The 24,887-nt window shown below is 37.7% G+C and overlaps 2 protein-coding genes across 7 annotated transcripts in view; both read left to right on the top strand.

Moving 5' to 3' along the window:
- The first annotated feature begins 227 nt into the window (after positions 1-227).
- ZNF507 (zinc finger protein 507) lies at positions 228-20,165 on the top strand. 4 transcript variants are annotated; one of them, XM_042877243.1, is made up of 8 exons: positions 230-282; positions 1,135-1,219; positions 3,629-5,739; positions 6,967-7,072; positions 11,135-11,249; positions 13,630-13,734; positions 16,132-16,266; positions 16,400-20,165. In XM_042877243.1, exons 3-8 carry the CDS (start codon positions 3,634-3,636, stop codon positions 16,761-16,763), a joined length of 2,931 nt encoding a protein of 976 aa, XP_042733177.1. In that variant the 5' UTR covers positions 230-282; positions 1,135-1,219; positions 3,629-3,633; the 3' UTR covers positions 16,764-20,165. The 4 variants fall into 4 exon arrangements, with proteins under 4 accessions (XP_042733178.1, XP_042733177.1, XP_042733180.1 ...); XM_042877244.1 differs by lacking the exon at positions 1,135-1,219 and having other exon boundaries at positions 228-282; XM_042877246.1 differs by lacking the exon at positions 13,630-13,734.
- Positions 20,166-22,265: 2,100 nt separating this feature from the next.
- DPY19L3 (dpy-19 like C-mannosyltransferase 3) overlaps positions 22,266-24,887 on the top strand; it is a 30,139-nt gene continuing 27,517 nt past the window's right edge. For 2 of the 3 annotated variants that reach the window (XM_042877018.1, XM_042877020.1), the window contains exons 1-2: positions 22,266-22,315; positions 23,703-23,840. In XM_042877018.1, coding sequence (XP_042732952.1) covers positions 23,738-23,840 — 103 coding nt within the window. In that variant the 5' untranslated portion in view covers positions 22,266-22,315; positions 23,703-23,737. Of the gene's footprint in view, positions 22,316-22,818; positions 22,875-23,702; positions 23,841-24,887 lie in introns of those variants that run through there. The other variant, XM_042877019.1, reaches the window with a different exon arrangement.

The following is a 24,887-nucleotide window of genomic DNA, read 5'->3' as shown; positions in this document are numbered from 1 at the left end:
AAAAAAAATCTGTAGACTTTTATGTAGTGGCTTCTGCGGCGATCAGCCACGCTGTATTGCCATAAATAACGAGATATTGCCATCGCGCCGATGGCGGACACCCGCCCTGGACTCCAGGGCCCAGCACCACCCGGCGAGGCCCGTCCCCATGGTAACGGCAGAGAGGCGGCGGCACGGCGGCAGTCCCCCCCCCCCCCCCCCAACCCCCGATCACCTGATCCGCGCCCGCCGGTCACGTGATACGGTCTCCATCGTCGCCATCTTGAAGCGGTGTCCAAGGGGGTGAGGAATTTTTTTTTCTCTGTTTCAAATAAAAATTAACCCCAAGCCGCCCCTCGGTGCCGCAGCCGCGAGCGGGGAGCGGCCCGGCAGAGGCCGGCGGTGGGGCAGGTAGGGCGCGAAAAGCGGTCGCGCCAGGCAGGCCCCGGGGCGGTGCTCGTGAGCGGAGCCCATGTGCGGAGCGCGGGAGGCGGCAGCTCCCGACGAGCCTCCCCTGCCGGCTCGGCACAGTCCGGCCGCCTCTCGCCCGCCGCCTTAGGGCCGCGCCGTCGGCACCTGCGCGCTATAAAGCGGGGAGCGCGCGGGGATTGGCGGCGGCGCCGTGGGCAGCCACGGGGCAGAGGGCGGCGTGGGGCGGGAAGGGGCATCCTGCAAAGGGGCATCCTGCAAAGGGGCATCCTGCAAAGGGACGGTGGAAATCTGTAGCCGGCCGGTCGGCCGGCCGGCCGGCCCTGAGCCGCAGCCCCCGCGCTGCCCCAGGGAGTCCGGCCCAGCGCAGCTCCGCTGGCAGCAGTTTCCCTGCCCCGCGGGTGCAGCCTCGGCGAGAGGCGGCCGGGCCCACAGGTGGGCTGATGCGTGTTGGGATCAGCCATCCCTGTGCTCTCCTGCTGTCCCTCTGTGTAACATAGCAGCAGAGTGCAATATGCATACCATAAACGAAGAACTACTTAACTTCATCAGTATCCACATATGCCATACACAGCTGATAATATACAAGCTGATAATATACAAACATCCAAAGTTCAAACATCTGGAGGCATTCGCTGTTTTCTGGTTTTAGCAGTATTGTGTGGCAACATGTGACTTCTGCGATCTTTCAGCAGTCTTGCCTCTTAATTTCTATTCTGTTTTCAGGTGAAACAAGTAGGGCCAATATTTGCTTGTTCAGAATTATTACTTCAAGGGAATGTTCCAAGCACAAACAGTGTGAGTCTGCAGGGTGAGTCTGAGTTTCCCAACAGTTATTGAACTTTTCAATCATAAAGAACTCGAGTCCAAACAGTAAGTTGAATGGCAAATAAAAATAACTTCTGAGTTAGTTCTGCACAGAATTTTTTTGTGGACCAGTATCATGGATGCTTTTGAAAAAAATGATAGTGGCCTTAAGGCTGACAAATTTATAAGACTGGAAATGTAAGCAGCACTCTGCTTATTTACAGTTTGTTGGTACAATTTTAGTAATTTCATTACTAATGTTATTTAGTAATTTTAGTAATTTTACTTATCTTATTAAATTTCAGTAGAAAGCATCCATAGGTGTTGATCCTGCACATATTATCTGTGCGTAAAGTCAGCACCCAACAGCTCTTCCAAAGCCCCATGAATAGTAAATTTGAGTTATTCTGGATTAGTTTCTTGGAAGATTTATCTTCACTTTAAATAAATTCGTAAATGCAGATTCTATTTAAGTACAGAAATACGGTAGCAACCTGCTTTTTATTAGTAGAAGTACTTAACTCCTATTGTGGGAATAATTACAGGTTGTTACATATAGTTCATTTCTTGATGGATTCAAAAGTTCTGTGTTTGCAGACAGAAGTATTAGGGGAAGCGGTATATTATGCTCACTGTCCAAAAGATGACGAACAAAAGTATCACATAACCGTAGTCCATATCTTCTCTAATACTGTTTTTTAAATAAAAATCTGATCATAATGAGAAAGGCATGTCTCAAGGTAACTCGACTTGAATACAAGAAAATCCTTTTTTTGTTGTATTAGATTAAAATAGAAATTGCATGTTCTTGTGTTGAATAGTAAGGTTAGATTTATTTTAAAATCAAAACACTTGTGCTGCTTTCCTGTACAATAAAGGAATTTACTGCAGTTTTTATTTAAGTTCCTTTGAATGTGAATTCTTTTTCTTATACAGTCACAGAAAGATGTTTCATTCATACCCACAGTGTTGCCTCGGCAAATAAGTCTGCAAATCTTCTGTTTGCACCGAGCAATCTCATAAAGCCTTCCAGCATTATAACCAAAGTTTCCACAACATTGTTGCGTCTCCTGTAATGTGAAAATACAAATGGATTATTTACATTAGTAAAAACAGCTTTCTGACACACACAGTGCTGCCTTTGGTAACAGTTCCCTGCTGCAGCTGCCTCTGGCACGTCTCTGGGGCAGACTCTTTATGCTGCATATGGGCAAAGGAAGGCTTTTATTCCCATTTATTTGCCAAAGTAAACAATGTTCTCTAGAAATCACTTATCAATTTTAAATTCCAGCTAAATACTAGATCAAGAAGTAGAAAAGAGAGGATTTAATAGGTCTTTAGACCAGTTGTAGAAGTTCTAATTTGGCCTCTGTGTCTTTCTCGTAAAAATAGAAAAAAAAATCATCATGAAAGAATGGGGGATAAAGTTTCAAGGATAGCTGGTAAAAGAAACAACTGGCATTCTTTATGCTCTTATATTTTATACATAGTATATAAAGTATAAATTGTGTATTAAATATTTATATGTATAGCAGAAGTTGTATCAATTATTTTCAGACATTTTTTCAGAAGTAAACTCCACTGGAAGACTTTCTGTCCAGCAGAGCCATCCCTACCCTGCAGTTTTGACCACATCACAAAGTATCTTTTCATGTAAATTTTTACATATTGGCTTCTAACTTAACCTCCATCACTACCACATTAACTGCCTGTAGTTCATAGTTAGATATGTTTGAAGGAAGTGTAAGTGGAAATAGCTACTGCCTTTAGCTTTCCCTCAAAACAGAAAAATAAAATCCTAACTTTAGTACAAACTGATTTTCCCTACAATTAAGGAATTGTAGGAAAAGCCACAATTGCTTTTCTAGAAAATAACATTTATAGTAAGTATAATTTGAAGTTGAATGGCCTTTAATATAGTCAGGGTGAAATGACTAATGTAATACCAGAATTAACCATAATAGAAATACCAGAATTACTCATTTACCTATTCAGGAGACATAAGTGTATCAGATGAGAATGTTAGGAATACATTTCCATATCATATCATATAGCTTAAAAATACAAATCTACCACTTCCTGTTGATTAGTCTATTTTAGTATCCAGTGTAAGAAAAATACAATAACTCTAACAATGATAATGAGTTTATGCTGGAAAAATATTTATCTTGCTGTTATACAACTTGAAGAAACACAGAGGCTGTTTTGGAAATACTCTGTGCAACTGTTTTGAATAACATCTATATTATCTACTTAATGTTCTCAAAATATTTGGCTATTTTTATCACCTTTCTAGAAGTTTTTATAAAGTTAGTGGGTTCTATCTTCTACATTTAGTAAAGAAATTTAAATAGTACTGGATTGTATTTTTATTATTGTGAATAATTTTTAATATTTAATATTTTTCTCCCAGGTATTATGGAAGAAGGAAGTAGCGTTGCAGTATTGATGCCAAATATTGGAGAACAGGAGGCTGTACTGATTTCTGAAACAGTCATTGGCCCAACATTGCAAAACAGTGAAGATCAGAGAAAATGTAAAACTGATCCATTAATCCATGTTATCCAAAAGCTAAGCAAAATAGTAGAAAGTGAGAAATCACAAAGATGCCTTTTAATAGGGAAAAAACGTTCCCATTCTGACTCTTCTGCACAGTCCTTTGATACAGATCTTTGTGAAATCCCAGCTAAAGCAATTGAGCTATCTGTTATTGCTACTAAAAAGACTGAAGAGTTAAAAGCTGACTATTTTGTGACTGAATGTCTTCCACAAAGCAAAAAGAAGGTGACGTGCTACCAGTGCAGTCTATGTAAATTTCTATCACCTTCTCTCTTAACGCTGCAAGAACATATAAAACAACATGGGCAGAAAAACGAAGTGATACTGATGTGCTCAGAATGCCATTTTACTTCTAAAAACCAAGAAGAACTTGAATCTCACTTCCAAAATCACCATGAGAACGAAGGTAAAAATAGCATCCAGACAAACGTGCAGCGGTGTGTAAATGCGTCAAGTTCGCTTTTGCAAGGGACAGTGGAAGGAAATGCCAAGTCAGGGGCTGGAAATACAGAATGTAAAGATACCACTCAGTCTAGTCACATATCTGAAATGGGTAGGAGGAAATGGTATACTTATGAGCAGTACGGCATGTACCGATGTTTGATTTGTCGGTACACCTGTGGTCAGCAACGAATGTTGAAAACACACGCTTGGAAACATGCAGGTGAAGTTAACTGTTCCTATCCTATCTTTGAGGAAGAAAATGAAACTGCCAACTTGTCAGAGACAGCTGTAACTCATACACCTCATAGCATGGATACAGTTGTTCTTTCTTTGGAAAACAATGAACTAGATATCCATAGTGAACCTACTCTTCAGCTTCAGATTTGCAATTCTGAGCGACTGTCGTGCAAATCACCAGTAGGAACAAATGTAAAAGAGGATGAGATGATAAATCAGTCTGTAGTGCATTCTCCTACTACAGAGGAGACTGTTTCAGATACAGAACAGGATAATTTGATAACTGATAGCCTACTTTCATCAGCACAGAAAATCATTAATTGTAGCCCAAATAAAGAGGGTCACGTTAATGTAATAGTCGAGCGTTTGCCAGGTGCTGAAGAAAGTGTCTTACAAAAGTCTTACTTGATGAACACTGACATTGAAACAGAAAAAAAATTAATCTCGGAGGAATCCCATGTTACCTCTGAAGAGCCCAATGGAGTTTATCATTCAGGTGAAATCCAAGAAGTAATAATAGGATGGAATAATACTGAAAAAAAAGACAATGAATTAAGCTCTATAAAAAATGCAACAACTGATGAAAATGCACCTCCTGTACGAAGAAGGACAAATTCAGAGTCCTTACGACTACACTCACTAGCTGCAGAAGCTCTTGTTACGATGCCTATCAGAGCTGCAGAGCTAACAAAGTCTAGCTTGAGGACTTTGACTGGGGAAGACTCTGTGGATGCAGATACAGGGCAGGGAGAGGCTGATGGTCCAGTCATGGCTCGTTCTAGAGTGGTATCCTCACTTAACAATCCATCAGAGGAGTTTTCTGGCTTAAACCAAAGTGAATGTGCAATAGTTGAGATACAGAAAGAAAGGCCAGAGTTATCAGAAGCACCAATTAAAATGGGCATCAGTATGTCTCTACTCACTGTCATTGAAAAACTGAAGGAGAGGACAGATCAAAATGCTTCTGATGATGACATTTTGAAAGAATTACAAGACAACGCACAATGCCAAAATGCAAACGATGCAAATATTCCAGGAAGTAACCTAGTAGAATATATACCTAATGTAGACCGACCCTACCGCTGTCGCCTCTGCCACTACAGCAGTGGTAATAAGGGCTACATAAAACAACATTTGAGAGTCCATCGTCAGAGGCAGCCCTATCAGTGTCCTATCTGTGAACACATTGCTGACAATAGTAAGGATTTAGAGAGCCACATGATCAACCACTGCAAAACAAGAATGTATCAGTGCAAGCAATGTGAAGAATCTTTTCATTATAAGGTAAAGTTATTTCCTGAGTTTGTCTATAATAGCTAAATAACCTGTTTTCCTGCTTTTTTATAACTGTTGATCCTGCTTTATATCTACATTCATTCTGACATCCTGGCTTCATTTTCATTACAATTGGAGATTATTGCCAGCAGTACTTTCCAGATACACCATTCAGCTATAATTACTTTGCCTCACCCACTGAAATAAACTATCTTCATGTAAGTTATTTTCATGAGAACCATCTAATGGACATCTTAATATTCTGTTGTTCTGCTAACGTGTACCAGCTAAAGAAGTGGAAGCTTCAGAGAACTTAATAGCTGAAACTTTAAGAGAATGCTCAAACATTCAGACAAGTGTGAGCAAAAGTAACAGTAACTGGTGATAATGAGAGAAACTGTGAAACAAATTATTTTCTTTCTTCCTATGTTGTTGTTTGGGGCTTGATGTTCTGTAGAACTGAGATCTGAAATACAACATGCCAGAACAGAGTACTGTATTATGTCAGTGTTAAGCATTAGTGCTGGTGTGTGTGTTCCTATACAGTCAGTTCAGTAATTAGGAACATAGAATCAATGGCAACAGAATATAATCTTAAAACTGAAACTATTGTAGGCAATGGTAGTGCAAATTTTCCCCTATTTCCTGTTGTCTAGTCCTAATTTGAAAAAAAAAAAAAAAAAGTAGAGATACGGTAGAAAAAGGCTGCTCCTCCTCCCCAGGCAAGTAGAAACAGTAACATATTCTTAAGTCAATAGGCAATAAGAAAATTGAGCCTATTTTCATAAAAGCCATCCTCTAGCCTCTAATCTCGTATTGCTTTTGGAGTATAATAATTCTAGAGGAATAACTGTTTGACCCTTCTATATGAGAATGGAGGAAGAAGGACAGAAGGGAAAAGAAAAAGCTTGAAAGAAAAGAAATCAACACGTTGTGGTATATCTGTGTATGAAATGAATATTGATATTTTTCTAGTGAACAGATTTTACAAAAAAGTAACACAAATCACATAGTCATCTCAGTTACTGTTACCAATCCTTTGTGTTATTGATTGATGTGTGTTGGTCTTATTTCTAGTAAAACTAACTGAGGGACAATCTGCGTATACATTAACGTACATATTATTATAACAGTTGTCATTAAATCTTGAGTAACAATGTGCAAATCACTGCAGTGTCTGAAGTAACCGGTGAATGTTTGTAGTGCATATTTAAACATGGGAAATTGTGTTTTCAGAGCCAACTGCGAAGTCATGAGAGAGAGCAACATGGTCTTCCAGATATCTATTCAACATCCACGTCTAACAAACTAATAGTTTCCAGTGAAGTAGATGAAAGAGAAGGTACTGCTTATATTGTCACTTGAAATTATAAAAAGCTGTCTGGAAAATTGTTTGCTGTTCTTGTAGGCTTACTGTTTTTAAGATCCCTTTTGGGACAAAATGTTTTCATGTCTATTCCTAACCTAAATGCATCTAGATGTGCAAACTTACCATAAATTTTCCATTTTGAGATCTCCTACAGACATTTGTTAATAGGTGGATTTTTTGCATGTGTGATTAGATCCCCTATTTCTTCTTTTTGAGAAAACAATTAAAATACTTAACAGATAACTGGTATGGAATATTACTCTATTTTAAGAAAAAAAAAAATTTTTTGTCTTTCTTGAACAGCTACAGTATTTGTCAAATGGCCTGAAGTAAACAGAGCAGCCTTTTTTTAAACTCACTATGAGATAACATAGTTTGATATCAGCATATATATACAACACTGTCTGCTCTGTGATTAGAAATTTCTCTTTAAATAATGAAATGTCCAAAGTTTATTTTAGCTCTAGAGAAGCAGATGTAAGGCATTTGAAAAATTATCTGTAGTCGTTACCAGGGTAACAATAGGGCATTTTCTGGATGTTTGATTAACTATGTAATTTAATCATGTTTTTTTTCTGAAGAAAATCCAAACACACTTGATGTGTAAAGATAGTGAGAGAGGGGAAAAACAGCCAATATTTGAAGTCTAGGGAAGATGTTTTAAAATCATTGAGTATCCTGTGATCTTAAAATCATTTCAGTATCTAGGAGGACCAATATTTAATATTACATTTTCAGTGCATTCTGTCCTCTGATGAGTTGAATTCCTGAAAATATTTACCATGCTTCTTTAGGCAACACTGTAATTTTTAGTGCTTGGCGATTTTAGAGCACTGTGGGAAAACACCAGTAGTTATATCACCTCTCAACAACTGTGAGCCAAAATATTTCACATTTTGTGTACATAGCTCTTGTCTGTCCCACCTATGGTCTCTATTCAGAGAGCAAAATGCATACTGCAATAGTACATAGATTGCAGTCGGAAACTCTGGATTCTATTCTCACCTTGCTGACATTAGCACAGACACATGAAAAAAAAGGTACTAACCAGCATGAGTCAAGTTGGATGGCTTGAACAACTAACAATTTGTCCAAAACAATATGGTACGCATCAGAATAAAGTGAGATCCGTAACTCTTGGCTTGCATTCTGTTAGCTCACGCTGCATCTTTTTTCTGGCTTTCAGTGTACAAGTTAGAAAATGAAGATGGCTAGCTGCTTTTGAAGATACTACATTTTATAAAGGTGTTGTTAGATTTTATATCCTGACTTTGTAACTTAACTTCCATGAAAGAGAAGCCTCTGTTCATGAAAACGTCCTGCTTTTAATTGCGTTAGAGATTTTTAAACTACTTATTTTTGCTCATTACTGTCTTATAAACGTGCTACATCCAAGCACTTTAATTGATTGTTTACCCCACTTGAAATTTAGTAATGTGATTTGAATGAAAACAGTTCTCCTTTTAAAGTTGTATTAACTCATACTTTGGAATGCCTAAATTATTTCAGAACCGATATATAATCAAATTGCAACACCATTGCAGTACAGCAGTCTCTTGTCAAACAGATGTCATCCCTATAAAGCAACACAAAACAAAGAAGTTTATAGCATAGCAGCTGTTTATGTGAAAGATGCCTGAGCTGGAACAGTTTCATTTCTTGTTTATGAAATAGCTAGTCCTAAAAATCTCTTTATTCATCATGGTTGTACAATAAATTAAAAGGGAGCATGGTGACACTGGATATGATTGGATTGTAAATGTCTAATAATGAAGGAATAGGGTAATAAGCAGAATTACAGGAACACCTGTTACTGTAGCAACAATAAAGACCTGTGGTTTCCATGCTCACTTTCAAGAGTCCTGATTTCCTCAACCCAGAAAGCAAGAAAGCCCCTACAACCTCAAGAAATAAGCCATCAGAGGAGGCAGGGGACAGCACTGCTGCTTCATTTCAGCTAGAAATTATATGGTGTATTATAATTTATGGGCATTTTGTTGGAGGGATAAAACTAAAGTACTGATTGATGTAAATAATTGCTCCTAAGTATGTGCTACTGCGTGGTTAGCCCCTTATAACTATGCACTAGATAATATGTTTGCATAACACTTTAAAAAATCTCATTAGATACTATTTGCTTTAAGCTTACTAACCAATAAAATACAAAATTCATAACAGAAAGTACATTTAGAAGCTGTTTTTCTAAAGATTCAGCATTAAAGATGGAAAATCCATTCAAGTGGAGCATGCAGTAGCCCAACCTTCATAAAACTCCTGCTCTACAGTAGATCTGCAGTCCAGTGTCTTTGTGTTCATCAGAGCTCTGCATAAATGAAAGAGTAACTGCAGTCTCCAAGGGTAAAATTAAGAATGTTTTGATAATTTGCATTAAATATTTTTTAAACAGCAGTGATTTTTTTAAAGCTGTATGAGAGTATAGTAGAAAAAATATATCTATATTTTGCTTTAAGAACATTGATGTTGAATTGCAAAGAGTGCACGCTAAGTATTACTTCCATATTGTTTTGTTTTTTCTAAATGCCAGGTGAGTGAGCAATTTGACATGTTAAATTTGAAGTAAAAAGTATTTTTATTTATCTTTGTACATGCAGGATTATTAAATTTTGTTTCAAATTATTTGTGCATTCTGATTGCTGTTTTATTTTACATGACATACTATGGAATTCTTCAGAATAACTCTCTAGTCTACATTCCCTACATAATGATTTCAAATGTTGAACCAAAAATGCTAATTTTTTAGTAGCTCTTCACAATACAAAGTGATGGTTTGTGCTGGAGCTGTTTTTCATACGAGCATGAAGAGTTATGGAAGTTCTTCCAAGATATGAGCTTTACTTTGTCTCCCATGCATTACACAATGAACCGTATATTTATTTTGGTCCTGGGATGTACTTTAAAGTACTCATCAGAGAAATTCTCCAGGAATCTGTATCAATTCCTTCAAAGCTTCTGTACATAACTGATATTAATGGCTTAACTGTTCACTCAGCTAATAGGAATTTGTATAAAGATGAATTGAACTTGAACAACTTACTTGCAACTGGAAAAGCAGAACTCTAAAACTTAGGTTACTGAACAGGTTAGATGCAGAAAGGAAGCCCTTAGATGTTAATTTGATACTTATTTTGACAGTAGTGCTGATTTAAACAGCTCCAATCTGTTGTTCCTTTGTATTTCTGCTATTTTCTCATTTGAAGAGTGTGGGAAGGCTGCACGATTGGCTGGAAAGGGAAGAAGTCCCATATAAAAATACCATCCCTCCTCCTAAATGTTAATATTTCAGCTGAGATAAGTTACATTATTCAGTGAGGGAGCAGGAATAGGACTGGTAAAGTCTACAAAGTCATGTCCCAGAAATATTCAAACTGTGCACTTGTGGGCACACATTTTCCTGTCTTAAATTAGTCATTAGCCTTTGTCTCTGCAACCATTAATTTTTCAAGAGTCTCTTTCATTGTGGAAGAAAAAAATTTTATTGCAATTGCTTTTCAGTAATTTGGAGAAGTTCCAAATTATTTTTTAATACATCTGGTCAATATCTTTTTTTTTTTTTAAGTCATCTCAGATCCTTCTAAAAGTGGATGATAAAAAGTCTGAGTGCTTCACGAGACCTTTTCCTTGTCTTGCCTGTATTTGCCAGTTAGAAACCTATCCTTTATCATCGCCAATCTTTTTTTCTTCATTTGAGTCATTCTCTCACATTTTTTCAACTTTTGCTGTAACCCAGGATTTTCAGCCCAGTGGAGGAAGAATAGAAGTGTTCATACAGAGGAAGAATGTGTCTTCCTTAAACTTTAATAATTCCAGTAGATGGTAGGGCAAATGCTGAACAGCACGGTAAACAAAATACACCTTTATTTTCTCTACATCCATTGCCAGTTCGCTCCAGTGAAGTATTACCTTTAAAGTTAATTCACGTTTCATAATTTTCAGCTGTGCTAAAATTATCATCTGAGAACTTCGTATAATGCTGGATGCAAATCTTTAAAATTTTATATATTTTTCTTTATATAGGAAGTAAGTCTTCAGTTCAGAAACTGTATAGATGTGATGTATGTGACTACACCAGCACAACTTACGTTGGCGTACGAAATCACAGACGAATTCATAACTCTGATAAGCCATACAGGTAAGAGTCTCAGTTATTGCTAAATAATACTAGGCTCGTAGACTGCTTATTTTAACTAAATAGATTACTGTACTGCTTATAGAATTTCAAAGATTTTGTTAAAGAAAGTCGATGCAGTAATTTTCCTGCAGCTTTGAAGGAGCCACACTTACTGTTTGACTGAAACTAGGTTACTAAGGTAATTAAGATTTGCTGTAATTTCTAGGACATTATGTGAACAGCTTGTTTTCAGTTTGAAGCATCTAGATGTGCAAAGGGAAGCAAATACTTTATAATATTGAACTTTGGCCACTAGTAATAATATATATTTAACAAACACCTTTAACACTTTATTTTGGATTTGCCTTCTTACAAAATGTTCTCCATTGCCATTAAGGCAAACAGCAAGATACACATTTCTTTTTGAAGGAGGTAGGAGTCAAGGTGTGTTCATAATGTATTGGCTTATTCAGTTTGGAAGAATTCTGCCTGTTGTCCTGTTCTCAGCCCCCTTACCTTTTTTACAGGTTTCAAACAGTATTAATGCATTTAGGATCAGATACAGCTTTTCTGTAAAGGATGTTACATGGATATATGTAGAAATCTTGATATCCAAAATTGGCTGTAATACTGTATAGTTCAGTTCCTCAGCAGAAAAAATAAAGTATACTGCATAAATTCCTGCAATTTAAATATGCTTATTTGCTGTGGATCTCTGTCCCTCTCTAGTGGCTAGAAAATAGATGTGAGTTAATACAATTCTTAGCTTTTTAGCACAAATTCTGGTAACTCATCTTTTTCAAAAACATCTTTTCAGGTGTTAACCTGAAAACACTGAGCTCAGACAGGGCCTCTCTTTTTTGGCTAAATTATAAAACAGAGGACATTTTATTTTGATTTGTGCGTTATATTGATATCCAATATCACTGGCCAAAAATTGCAAGATATTTGCTCAGATAACAAGTGTGGAATACAAACAGATTTTTCTTTTTCTCAGAATCTTCCTTATTGCATTATTGGTTACTTGGTGGGGTTGGAACAACAGATCTGTAGTGTCTTACTAACTTCTAAGTTAGACTGAGCTAGCCTGTTTGATCAAGGAACCACTGAAATCTTTCCATTGGTGACATAGACTGCTGTATAGTACATTTAAGCCTATTGATACTGCTTGCTTTTCTTATTATTTTTGCACAAGCCTTTAGATGCATTTGCAGACCTGGTGGGATACTGAAGCCACAGCCTAAAAACTGTAAAGATGCAGTACTCATAATATTTCTCACTTTAAAACATGTATTCCTTAAGCCTTTCATAATGCCAGATAGCAATCTAACTACATTGCAGCTATTTTTATGCCCACACACATACTTTATTACTTATTTAACAAAAATTGCTGGAAATTAAACTGTCTATATAGCCTCTAATGATGCGTTTTGGAGATTTGATATCTCCTGAATTCTAATACTGCAAAATTAAATCCTTTTGATGATAAAGTGAGTAATTTCAAGCTAAATGTCCTGCAGTCTCAATCTTTTTCACCCTGTAAACCAAATTTAGTAATGACTGGACATTTTACCATTTGAAAATAGAAAAAACTGAAATCCTGATAAATATGCAGAATTTTAGCTAATCCTGATGACTTCCATTAGATCTATTTTAATGTTATATATAGGAAGCCTATGTAGCAATATATTGACATTTATGCATAGCTAAGTACTTTGTGAAGGACTCTGGGATCCAAATGCAGGGATCCTGATCCAGATCAGAACTGTTTTATGTATTATTTTTGTGAAAAGATCCCATGACAACAGTCAAAAAATAAAATCTGAGTGTGATGAGACACACTTTGTCTTAGGGCACTTTTTTCTAAATGCGTTGATCTAGGCCACGACTTTTACTTCAGTTATAACGCTCTGAAACTTAGATGTTTTATTACTTCATAGGAGTTTAGCTTTAATAATGTCGTGAGAAGTGTCTGTTATTGCACAAAGTAGAACACATGTTCTTAAGGGACAATCCTTACTTCTGAGTGCACTGTCTCCCCATAGTTTTTATGGTCACATTCTGCTTTTGCATAACATAGCCAAGCAACCTACATCATGTTTGCTTCAAGAGCATCCATTACAGATCATAATGCTTGTCAACTTCAGAAAAGGCCCACAAGGTGGACGTGAGGACAGAACATGATCTGTATGCATAGTGATTCTAGCTCTAAGTTGGAGACTTTTGGGGATTGCAAGAGGTTCTCATGGTCCAAAAATTAAAAGTTATATGTCATCACTTAGACTTCTGTAAATGTTGTTAGCCTGTAATTGCAGTCTTTCCAGTTACCTTTGCTTTCTCATAGATTTTGCTGCTGGAATAGTGCTAGCAGTTAATTGTCAGATTGTTGTTGTCTCTTTAGATGTCGAGTATGCGACTTCGCCACCACAAATATGAATAGCTTGAAATGCCATATGAGGCGTCACCCCCAGGAGCATCAGGCAGTGCAGCTAATGGAACAGTACAAGTATGTAACAGTTTGGATTTAGCAAAAAACTGTGATAGTAGTGATTTTGTAATTAAGATACAAGGCAGAGTTCAGATCATATTCGTTTCCCTCCTAGATGCGTTCCTTGTTCCAGTGACATTTTTTTTTTGAAAGAAGGAAGGAAAGAGATTTGGTGGGCGACATCCCTCTTTCTTTCCAAAATGGCGTAGTTGCACATAAACTGCTTACTGCAAGAGGCTTCTTGACTGCGTTACCTACGAAAGCACGCTCAGAATTGTCTGGGAGAATGCATGTGCCAAAACCACTTCTAACAGCTATAAATTGTTACATTCCAGTGCCCATGAATGTTTTCTGGCTTTGTTTAATATCCTACTCTAGGCACAACCATGGTAAGAGTCCAGATTTGAATCACAGTGCCCTAAATAAAAGTAATACGAGTGGTTATTATGTTAGCCATAATATCATTTCATTTAATATACGTCATATTCTAGATAATGATCCTGAAGTGTAGAGCATCAGACTAAAAGTTGTTGAGCTTCTGCCTTTGATGATGTATATAAAGCAGTCGACAGCATTTAGCTCATGCTCTCAGCAAGGTAAATCTGGTAGTAAATTAGCTATTTAAATTAATGCACTTTTAAAAAAAGACTAATTAAAAGGGGTTAAAAACACTGAACTGTTGCTTCATTCACCATGTATCAACCTATGAAGCCCAGTTGTACAAGTTGTGCAGAAAAAATTACATAACATAATGTAATAAAACACCAGCAGAATACATATGCATATAGAATTGATCCAACGTTATTTTTTTAAGTTTGTGTTTTGCAAAATCTCATTTTGGCCTAACGTTATCCATAAGTGAACAGTGAGGTCTTCCTTTTATTTTACTTTTAATGGTGGAGTTGTTTTGAAAAAGGGTTATCAGAAATACTGAAATTTTAGATCTGAGGGTGAAGTTGTCTGTTTTTGAAAGCATCTGTTTTATTAACAAGGCTTCAAATTAGAAGGAAAAGGTAAAAACGGTATGTGTGTTCTAAATCAAGTAATAGAGACAAGTTGAGCTAGAAGGACATGCCTGTTGTTCCACAGCAGGACAGAATTCTCTTCCTACATAAAGGCAGCAATGGAGTGATGTCCTCTAGTATCATCCCTCTCCTTCACACTGAAAGAACCAGTTTATCATCTCAGAAACACTTGCAAAAAATGTTTCCTCTGTTGCATGTTCACATATGGAAAAAGTCCTGTGGGATTTATTAGGTTTTTTTGTGTAAGTATGCAATACATATCGCTACACAAATATTATTTACTTTTCAAGGTTTTTCAGCTGTTCTGCACAGGAGGAGGAAACATTTTTTGTTCTGTCCTGAATCCTGTTATATATTTATCTGATTGCCATTAATAGTCTGAATTTGCAGCTGCTTTTAGAAAGAGAGATTGGGTTATTAGGAAAAATAAAGACGTACAGAATTATTACCTGTATTAAGCATTCGTAGTTCTGTTTAATTTACTGAAGTGTATGCTGAAATCTTGCTCCTATACTAAGTAATTGGAATTGTATACATAAAGTCCTTGCATCCTAAAAGTGTAAATTAAATTTAAGAGGACCAAAAAAATACAGCTGAAATTTGAAAAGTATTTCTCAAACTGGCGTTCCCCAAAAGATAAATACAGTTTAATAACTAGGATTTCTTAGGATGTTATTTTTTCTAAATTTTTTGTATAAAAGTCAAACTGAGAACAAGACAGCATACCTTATAGGACATTGTTTTATAGGGAGATAGAAAATTTGTGGTACCCCGACCTGATGGACCACTTTATGGACAAAATGTCATGTGTACGAGTTTCAGCCTGCAAATAGATTCCAGAACCTGACTGGATGCTGCCCTGGGAACCTGCTCTAGCTTATCCTGCTTGAATAGCTGGATGGAGCTGGATATTCTCAAGGGGTGCCTTCCAACTTCTGCAATTCTGTGATCCTCAAATAAACTAATACATGCTGCACCAAGAAAGGTTTCATCAATTCTGTTTAAATTAGCAATGCTAATTATTACAATTTCTGCTTGGTTCAAAACAATGGCAGAGAAAGCTCACTATCTGCCTGCCAGCTGCCATACAGGCATACTCCATGTTTCTGCAATCATTAGAACTATTTCATTTTTGCAGTATTCAAATAGATTCAACAGGCCAAATAGCTAAGATTTCAGTTAAATTGTTTAAGAAGTCTAAAAAGCCCGTCTTAAATTCTCAGACTCCATAAATTACATTGTAAAATGAAATTTTGCAAACTTATTTCACCTAGTTATGAGAATTGATGTGTATCTTGCTGCTTCCTCACCCTTTTGGGAGAAAAAAAATGAATTACTATTATAGTAAAGCTTGACTTTTAAATGCATCTCTTCTCCTTCTTTTCCTTAGGTGTTCTCTCTGTGGATATGTGTGTAGCCATCCTCCTTCCCTGAAGTCCCACATGTGGAAACATGCAAGTGACCAAAATTATAACTACGAACAAGTCAACAAGGCTATTAATGATGCAATTTCACAAAGCAGCAGGTATGTCAAGTCTGCTTTCAAATCTATTATCCAGACCTCTCAAATGATCCAATTCTGATCCAAAGTAAAATTCCCATCAAAAAGCAACTGCTGTACATTTTGATAGTTGTTTTGGTTTCTATTCTTTTTTCAGGTTTCAAGGACAGCTTCCTGACAAAACCTTATTAGAAGGCACAGAAGAAAGTACAGTATCTATTCTAGGAAGTTCAGACAACCTGGTGTCTTTTACAGAGTCTATTAACCAGACTAATAATGAAATGTCAGGTTCTGATGAAAATGAAAAGCCTAATTTGATGAATACCTCATGCAGTTTAGAAAAGAACTCCACTCTACCCCATCTTGGCACAGAATACTGTGTTCTTCTCTTCTGCTGCTGCATTTGTGGTTTTGAGTCTACCAACAAAGAAAATCTGCTGGGTCACATGAAAGAACATGAGGGTGAAATAATAAATATTATCCTAAATAAGGACCACAGCACAAATCAGAACACAATCTAGGTAAAGCAGTAAGTGGAGGATAGGGTTTCCTAGAGTGAATATTTACTTTCTTTGCTAATTTTGACTGAGAAACTAAAGAGAAGAATTGCAAGCAAAACTTGGTGATTTCCCGTCTTAAGTCCTTGTTTCACTAAGAATATAAAATTTTAACCAGGGATTGATGAATCACTTTAGAGATAAATACTGAGAGCAGGGAAGAGAATAATCCACATTAACCTGTTATTTCTCTACATGGTGCCAAGAATGCAGGATTGTTGCTTTTTTTCCTTTCATTGACAGGTACTAGTCAGTAATAATGCATTAGTACAGTGTGTTAAAACCCAAAGGTATGAAAGCTTTATATCATCTGAAAAGCTTTGGTGTTTTCCAAATATTTAGGCAAATAACTTTTTTTACTCTCTTTTTTGAAACTGGCATCACACCAGATACAAATTCACAATATGATCTCATCTAACTCAGCCTGGATTCCGGAAGGTAGAGAGGAGAGGTGGGTGAGGACATGTGTGTGCTTGCACATACGCCTAGGCATTTCATCTTCCCAATCTATTTTTAAGGCTTTACAAACTCCAAGCTGTGTTTCAAAAAAGAGTGGTATCCTATCTGTTGATTTAGAGCACCAAGAGCTGAGTAGCCTAGAAGCATTTTGCTAGTAACTGTTTCTCCAGTGGGATCCTAATAGAATATATCTTTTTAATTGATTGCGTGTGAAAGATTCTTTATAATAATGACCTGCTGTATGTTAAGGGCTTTATTAACACATTCAGCAGAACTATTTAAAAAAAAAAAACGTAGAAACAAACAAAAAGCAACACTGAGCATCTCGTATATCACTTGTAACTTGCAGTGATTACTTTGCAGTACATGAGCACTGTTTTCTAATGAGATCAAGGTGTTAACAATAATTGCTACGAAGAGATTTTTAAACCTATGTAGATCCCAAGGATGTAGATGGGCATGAGCTGGGATTTTGAGTGATGCCTATATGCTCTGGAGTTCTTTCAAAATCCCACTGGCTGTCTAAATTTCCCATTTGTGTGGCGGAGTTGTCACTATAGAAATAGTTCATAGAAAGATAATCTTCCTACAGAAAGTTATATTTCAAAAAATAAAACATGGCAAACTATTTTAAGCAAAATAATAAAAAACAGTCAGTTGTAGAACAAATTTTGCTAGTTCATAAATATGAATTTATAAAGAGAATTCAGGATTACTTTGTTTTCTAAGGAACACATGGAAGTCTCTCCCTTTTTTTCCCCTGCTAACAGCAGTCTGCAGTAGAAGATGTTAATCTATATGTCAGTTGGGATCAGGCTAATTACCAGGCAACTTTTTGAGGTTATGTATAAAGTTGGCTATCTAAATTGTGTGGGATATGCATTTCAACTGAATGAAATAGTAGCACTTCTGAATAAGCCCTTTCATAACATGATTTAAACTTTTGTGTGGCTATTTATTTCTGCTTTTAAAGAATGGCAGTAGCACAGAAGCATGCCTAGTTCCTGACATGGGAATACAGTTGCCTGATTTTTTTATTAGCTTGTTACTTAAAAATGACCTGCTCTTAGAAAAATAGCATTTTATTTCCCATTTATGCATTTCTGCTAGCAGAAAATAAGCTACAACAGTAAATCCAAGAAGGTGCCATTTGTACATGTGTATGTACACAGCATACAGTCTGCTGTGCACTGCTGACTGAAAGTGGCAAAGAGGAGAAGAAAAAAACAAGTTTGGTTGCAACTTTACAATACAGCATGAAATCTAAATGCTAGGGCAAAAGGCACGAAGATTCCAGCTACATTTTGTGGGTTTTGTTTGTAAGTGATTTCCTTAGCTTGTTCTTTGGATTAAATATATATTACTTTGTTTATAAATTACCGGAAAGTATATATTTTACTTTAAAATTGGTCATGATATAACATCAAAGCATTTTATAAGGCATTTGAGATACTTTAAATACAAATGTGAAGCAAGTACTATTTTATGTTAAAAGTTATATTTCAGATTTCTACAAGAGGATTTTACATTGAAAAACACGATTTATTCACATCATGTCAGAATAAATTAGAGATAGTTAAAGTCTGCCAGTCAACGTGCACAGAAACCATAGTTTGCCACATTCTTATTTTTGCATAAAGGGGTGGTTATATGAGTTTGCTCTGCTAGTGAGAGAGAAAAGGTTAAAAACTTGTATTCACCGACTAAGAAGAGAAGCAAGTAACTTCAAAGTTAACAGTTTAGGTCTATGTTCAGGCCATACTTGCAGCAGTAAGTATAATCACCAAGACTCCTTGTAATGGGAGTAGGAACCAAAACGTATCTATTTACAATTGCTCTTTGCAATCTTGTTGCTTTTTTTCTGCTAAACCATGGGTTGCTGCGCAATAGTATCAAGCTAGTTGCCTCTAAAAACTGCTATGGATCTACCAGTTGCCAACAAATTATTCTTTCCTGGAAACACAAAAGCATTTTTAACTCTCCTGTTGCTTGCTGTTAGTTACCCTCTCACAATTCCTATGGCCTTTATCAGAAGTTCTGCATGTGAAGTAATTATAGGCTTAGTTTCTGAAAGCAAAGTATTTCTCAGGTTATCTGCTTTAGAAAGCATATGGTTGGCTTGGCTGCATGTTATATGAGGGTTTTTCAAGCACATTTCAAAGTCACTAACACTGCAGTCTTCCCCTTTCTTTAAGCTTTTAAAATATTTTTTGGATCTTTTGTCACAGCACTATCAGCTGATCAGCTTTCCTCTTCCTGTTTGTTTTAATGAGGTCTGTGACTTACAGCTTTGATTTTAAATGCCTGTACTTCTACTAATGAGAAAACTTCATTCATACTAGGCTATAATGATAAATAGGTGCATATTTCATCTTTCAGATTTATGCTTGGCCTGGAGAAATGGGATTCAGTCAGAGTTATTGTATTTTCCTCTTTCAGAAGCACTTATTTAATCATTTTTTAAAATGTACAGTTGGTGCTCAAAGTAACATTTGTTAAGATATATTTAATAGAAATTTACATTTGCATTTGATATTCATGGACATGGGTACATGTATTTTTTTAAGAAAAGGTATCATAACACTATGGCACTGCTTTTATAGCCAAAGTATAAAAAAAAAATTACAAAACTGACATGTAAAGACTGCAGTTAATGCTGATGCTGTATCTTATTAAATAGGATGACTTCTGTTTTATGAAATTATCCAGCACATTAAGCTGCATGCCTTAAGCTCTCTCTAGGATTGTGTTCCTGATAGATGACTGTTTGGAACTATGAAGCAAAGTCTGTAGTACTACTTTAACTACCTTCTGAAATACTGTACAATGTTAGAATAATTTATTTTGCTTTACAGGAGTTTGTCACGTATTGACTTTAATATTGTATTTTGGTAATAAACTTTTTTTGTTAAACACTTTAGTCACTTTTATTAGATCTGCATGAAATACTGTTGTATTGAAAAATGATCACTGCACCAATGTTTAGAGAGATGGGAATGGGTTTAATCACAAAGTATTTGAAATACTTTTATTACCATTTCACACTATTGAGTCAAGATAGTAGAGTTAATATGTTGAAAGAGTTAATAGTACTGATGGTAGAGTTAATACTGTTAACAAGTTTTGTGAAGGTAACAGTGGTGATGAAACATGAGACTACTGAAACAAGTCACAATGTGAGGGAGCCTGCATGCAGTTATGGAGCGACACCGAAGGACAGAACTGTGCAATCAGATTTAACAATGCAGCTAGTGGGAATCTTGTCCCCAGTTTAAATGGAGTGAAAGCCTTATACTGTGTTTTTTTTCAGGCAGGTGATGGACTTGTGCTTATCCATCATGTAAGCTAAGTTTTGCAACTTAATTTTTATTACACAGTGTATTTCTTGGCCTTGCAGATTTTCCTCCCATCTCCAAAAAACAAACAAACAAACCAAGTCTGCTGCTGCTGGCCAAGGAGAGAAAGTCTCACTGGAGTCCCCACTACTGGTGTTGTCATGGCTTACACTGACATAAGCAGGGTATTTTACTTCTTTTTTTGCTATTCTTATGGCCCTGCACCAGTTACGATTTAAAAAAAAAAAACAAAAACAGAAAAACCCAAAAATCTGGAACTGCAAACAAGTTTAGACGCTACACTACAGAATGCTGTGTTGTACAGTTATTTCACGTTTTCTTTAATGTAAAACCTGGAGGAAAAAAGTCATGGTATCTAGGTACTACCCATTCACTGGGCTGAAATACCATATTCCCTTCAGCTTAATAAAACAGAACAGCGTCAGCAGAACATATTCTGCCCTCCGCAAATATCCTGGTCTTGTGATAATGCTGGTACCCTTCTCTGATGTGCATACATACTCCCACGCCTTCCCTCTACTTGTGCCAGCCCAGGGCAGCTGCTCACAGAGATGGATCAGGGCACACAGCTTGCTTGGACAGAGCTGTGCTGGAACCTAGCGACTGCAGCACTGCTGGGAATCGGGAGAAAATGAGTTAGAAGCCCTGCCAGTCCACTGGGAAAGGAATCACAACAACATGACAATGTCCCATAGCAATGGCAATGCAATGGCAATGTCCCATAGCTTTGGAAGGTAACTTACAGTGAAAAGGTAATGCAATATGCTGCTCTTTACAAAAATACACATAATCGTTTGATTCATATACAGTATGTTAATTTTAGCAATCACCTGACCTGCGTGATGAGGCTGTAGTTCTGATGCTATTGTAATATGGTAAAACTAATGCCCATAATTCTTCAGTTTCAATGTACGTCTAATCAGTTCTAAACTGACTTGTAGTAGAAATTTTTAACTAATTGGGGATCTTAATCAGAAGAATTAAGAGAAAACAGACATTCCATTTCTTTTAAAAACTAATTGTAAAACATAGGAAGTGTGCAAAGATAGATCCTTAAAATCTTCCTGACTTTGCATGTTCTAAGACGTTGGTTTGACAGCTCTGAATCACCAGGGTGCTTACAGTTTGCTTTTCCCTGAATTTCTGCCCACTTCAAACACTGGTTTTGAACTAATTGTGGAACCAAAAAGCAAGTATTGCTGGACTGCAAAATGGTGATGGAAAAAGTACCTGGACGTTGTGCTGAAGAAGTAAATTCCACTTCAGCCCATATCACAGTACTTGTGTGGCTTTAGGGGAAATCTGCTTTGTGTAATTGGATGCGGGAGTCAGCATTTGGATAAGATTAAATTTAGAGGGAAACTTTCTGTTATGACAAAAAGCTTTAAAGGCGCTGCAATAAGGAAGCACGGGTTGCACTTATTAAGTCGGAGCACTTATTTTGGGGCGGGTTTGTAGCTGGGCGCTGCCGCCAGTATCTGCTCCCACAGAACCCCGTCGCGTTCCTTCCTCGGAGCCCGAAAGCATTCGGGGAGGCGCGGCCCGCAGCCCCTCCGCTCCGCCCGGCAGGGGCGAGCGGCGGCCCCGCGTCCGCCCCCACCCCCGCCCCTTGCCCTCCTCGCGGTGGGGCCCGGCACATCCGCGCTGCCAGCGCTGCCGCCGCCACAAGCCGCCGCCCCGCGGCCCCGGGAACGCCGGCAGGTACCGGGGGGCGGTGGGGAACGGGACGAGGCGGGGCGGCGGCGCAGGCCGCGGCGAGCAGAAAGGCGGCGCCGCGCGTCGCTGCCTGCCGGGCCCGGCCCGGCCTCCGGAGCGGCGCGGAAGGGAACGGCGGGCGACCCGGGCCCGGCCTCCCGCCTCTCCTCCCGCCCCCCGGGGCCGCTCCGCTCCTGGTGCGGTTCTGGCGCGGGCCCTCGGCCCCCTCGGCCCCCTCACCTGCCCTCCCGCCGCCTCCCCGCGCCGCGGGGCCTGACCCGGCCCGGCCTCACCTCGTCTCGGAGGCGGGACCGCAGCTTCCCCTGCCTGAGCCTGGCGAAATCGATCCCTCCGGCATGAAGCGGGAGTGGAAGCTGGCTGAGCCAGCTTAAGAAAGCGTGGTTGCGATGACCACCCTGCTCCAATTACGGCGTTATTGTGCTTTCTACAAACCAGCTGCTTAAAAACGCCGTAGATAAATGCTCACCTCCCTCCAGGTGTTTTTGGCTTGGGGAAAGGAAAAAGAGGTGAAGCTGATTCAGCACCAAAAAGCCGTGCAGCTGAGGTTTGTTTCTCAGATCATAAGCACTGTTGCTCACTCTCGTGCTAACTGTAACAGCGGTGTTTACACCAAAGAACGTTAACGTTCGAGCATGCAAGACAGGAAATCACCGGTTCCTAAATACAGAATGGCAGCTTGAAGCAGTTTCACTGGTGGACCACTCACAGAACAGAGAGCTGTCAATGGGCAAAAGAATGACTAGCTGCTTTTTTTTTTTTTTTTTTAATGTTTTCGTATTTTATGAGGCTTTGATAGTACAAAACATCAAAGATGTCTGTTGTCTTTTTTAGTGCATGTTCTTTGGCAACGTTTTTGCATCCCACAGCACACTTTTTTGGGATTTCTTGAAAGGCAAGACTTAAACAAATGGCTCTCTATTTTAGGTACCCACGAAAATACCCTGAAAGAACCATTTTATTTTTTTTTTCTGTGAAAGGCTCACTCTTCATAATTTTCAAAGCAATAGAGCCTGATGTGTGTTTTAAGTCAGGAACCCAAAAGTGAGGGCAGCCAATACTATGAAGCATTCTGAAAACCCTTGTCAAGAGTATGCAAGATTGTGAACTGGCATCTTTGCAGATTTAGGGTAATTTCATTTAATGAATGAATGTAATTTATTTAAAGGTAAATGTAATTTAATATCTGAGTTGTTAAAAGGAAAAAGAGACAATATGGAATTATTATATTTTGTAAGATACACTTCAACTCAGTTACAGTTTTGTAACTTAAAGTCTCTTATGGCATATGATGCAGTTCTGTTTTCAGACATTTCATACAGTAATAGTTGAATATTTGGGTAGGAAGATGCATTCTGTTTATGTGTCCACCTAGGAGTCAGACTGAAGAATAATAAAGTGACTGTCATCATGACAACCATAAGACAGAGAAAGGGTGGAAAAGTCCCAGAAGAAGATGAAGATCAGCCTTCAGAGGAGAAGAACATGAATTCTGAGGGGAAAATTCTGTCTGGTGGGTAAATTAACTGGCTTGTAATGTTATGGCTTTCTAGTAACATTTAGCTTCAGGTTTCTGTCCTAGACACATAGGTTAGAACTAGGTACATACCAAATAAATTTTCATACTTGAACATCTGTTACCAAAATGAATTGGATGAGACTAAGGGTATGCAAACTACTGCACAACACTACCATCTCCATTTTAAAACCCTAATTTAAATTTAATTTCAACTAAAAGCTGTTCAGTAATATGACACACTATCAGATGTCGTATAGCAATCATAGGTTCTTGAAGATATAAAAGTTATCAGTAACAAAAGAATTTGAAGACCTCTGACAAACTGTACTTAAGTACAAGCAAACTGCACGTTAAATTAATTTAACTGCAAACTCTCACCTGTAGTACAGAACAGACTATCTAGGTGAGTTTAAAAGAGAGACCTTAAGTGTTTTCATTTGAGGATCTGTTTAAATAATAAAGTACTAACTGTGTTCTTTGGATTTATAACTTCAAAGTTATCAGAGTTTTAGTTTTTGGTTTTGTTTGGGTTTTATTAGTTTAAGGATTTTTTTTTATCTAAATTTTGTACGTTCTGTAGGTTTCTGTACATGTATTTTTGGTAGGTGGAAGTTACCTCAGTTGCTTACACACAAGCACATTTAGGCTACAATGTTATTGTCTAGCCCTCAGCTCCATTGAATTGTGTTTTTGTTACTGTTTATGTAGATGTAGCACACAGTATGAAATAGCCGCTTAAGGGACAGAATTCCAGATCACTAAAATCCATATTAAGTCTTATATCAACATTAAAAAAAAATCATGAATGTAAGTATACAGTGCTTACAGTGCAGTACTAATACAATACTTGAGCTGCCTGGAGACGCAACCTTTTCTTCCCTTTGTTCTGTCTGTAATCTCATTCTGATGTGAAAAGGAGATTATCTGCATTTCAAAGCTTGACACTATCATCAAAGGCTGCTTTGGCCACTGTCTCCTTGTGAGTGCTTACTGAGACTTCTGAGCCTTCAAAGTTTTTTTTTATTTAAAAAAAAATATACA

This window comes from Lagopus leucura, unplaced genomic scaffold (genome assembly GCF_019238085.1).
Source record: "Lagopus leucura isolate 7727_CA_CO unplaced genomic scaffold, USGS_WTPT01 Super-Scaffold_100017, whole genome shotgun sequence".
In the NCBI taxonomy this organism is placed as follows: Eukaryota; Metazoa; Chordata; class Aves; order Galliformes; family Phasianidae; genus Lagopus; species Lagopus leucura.
Note: the sequence above shows the minus strand (reverse complement) of the source record. Positions and strands in the feature narration are given on the sequence as shown.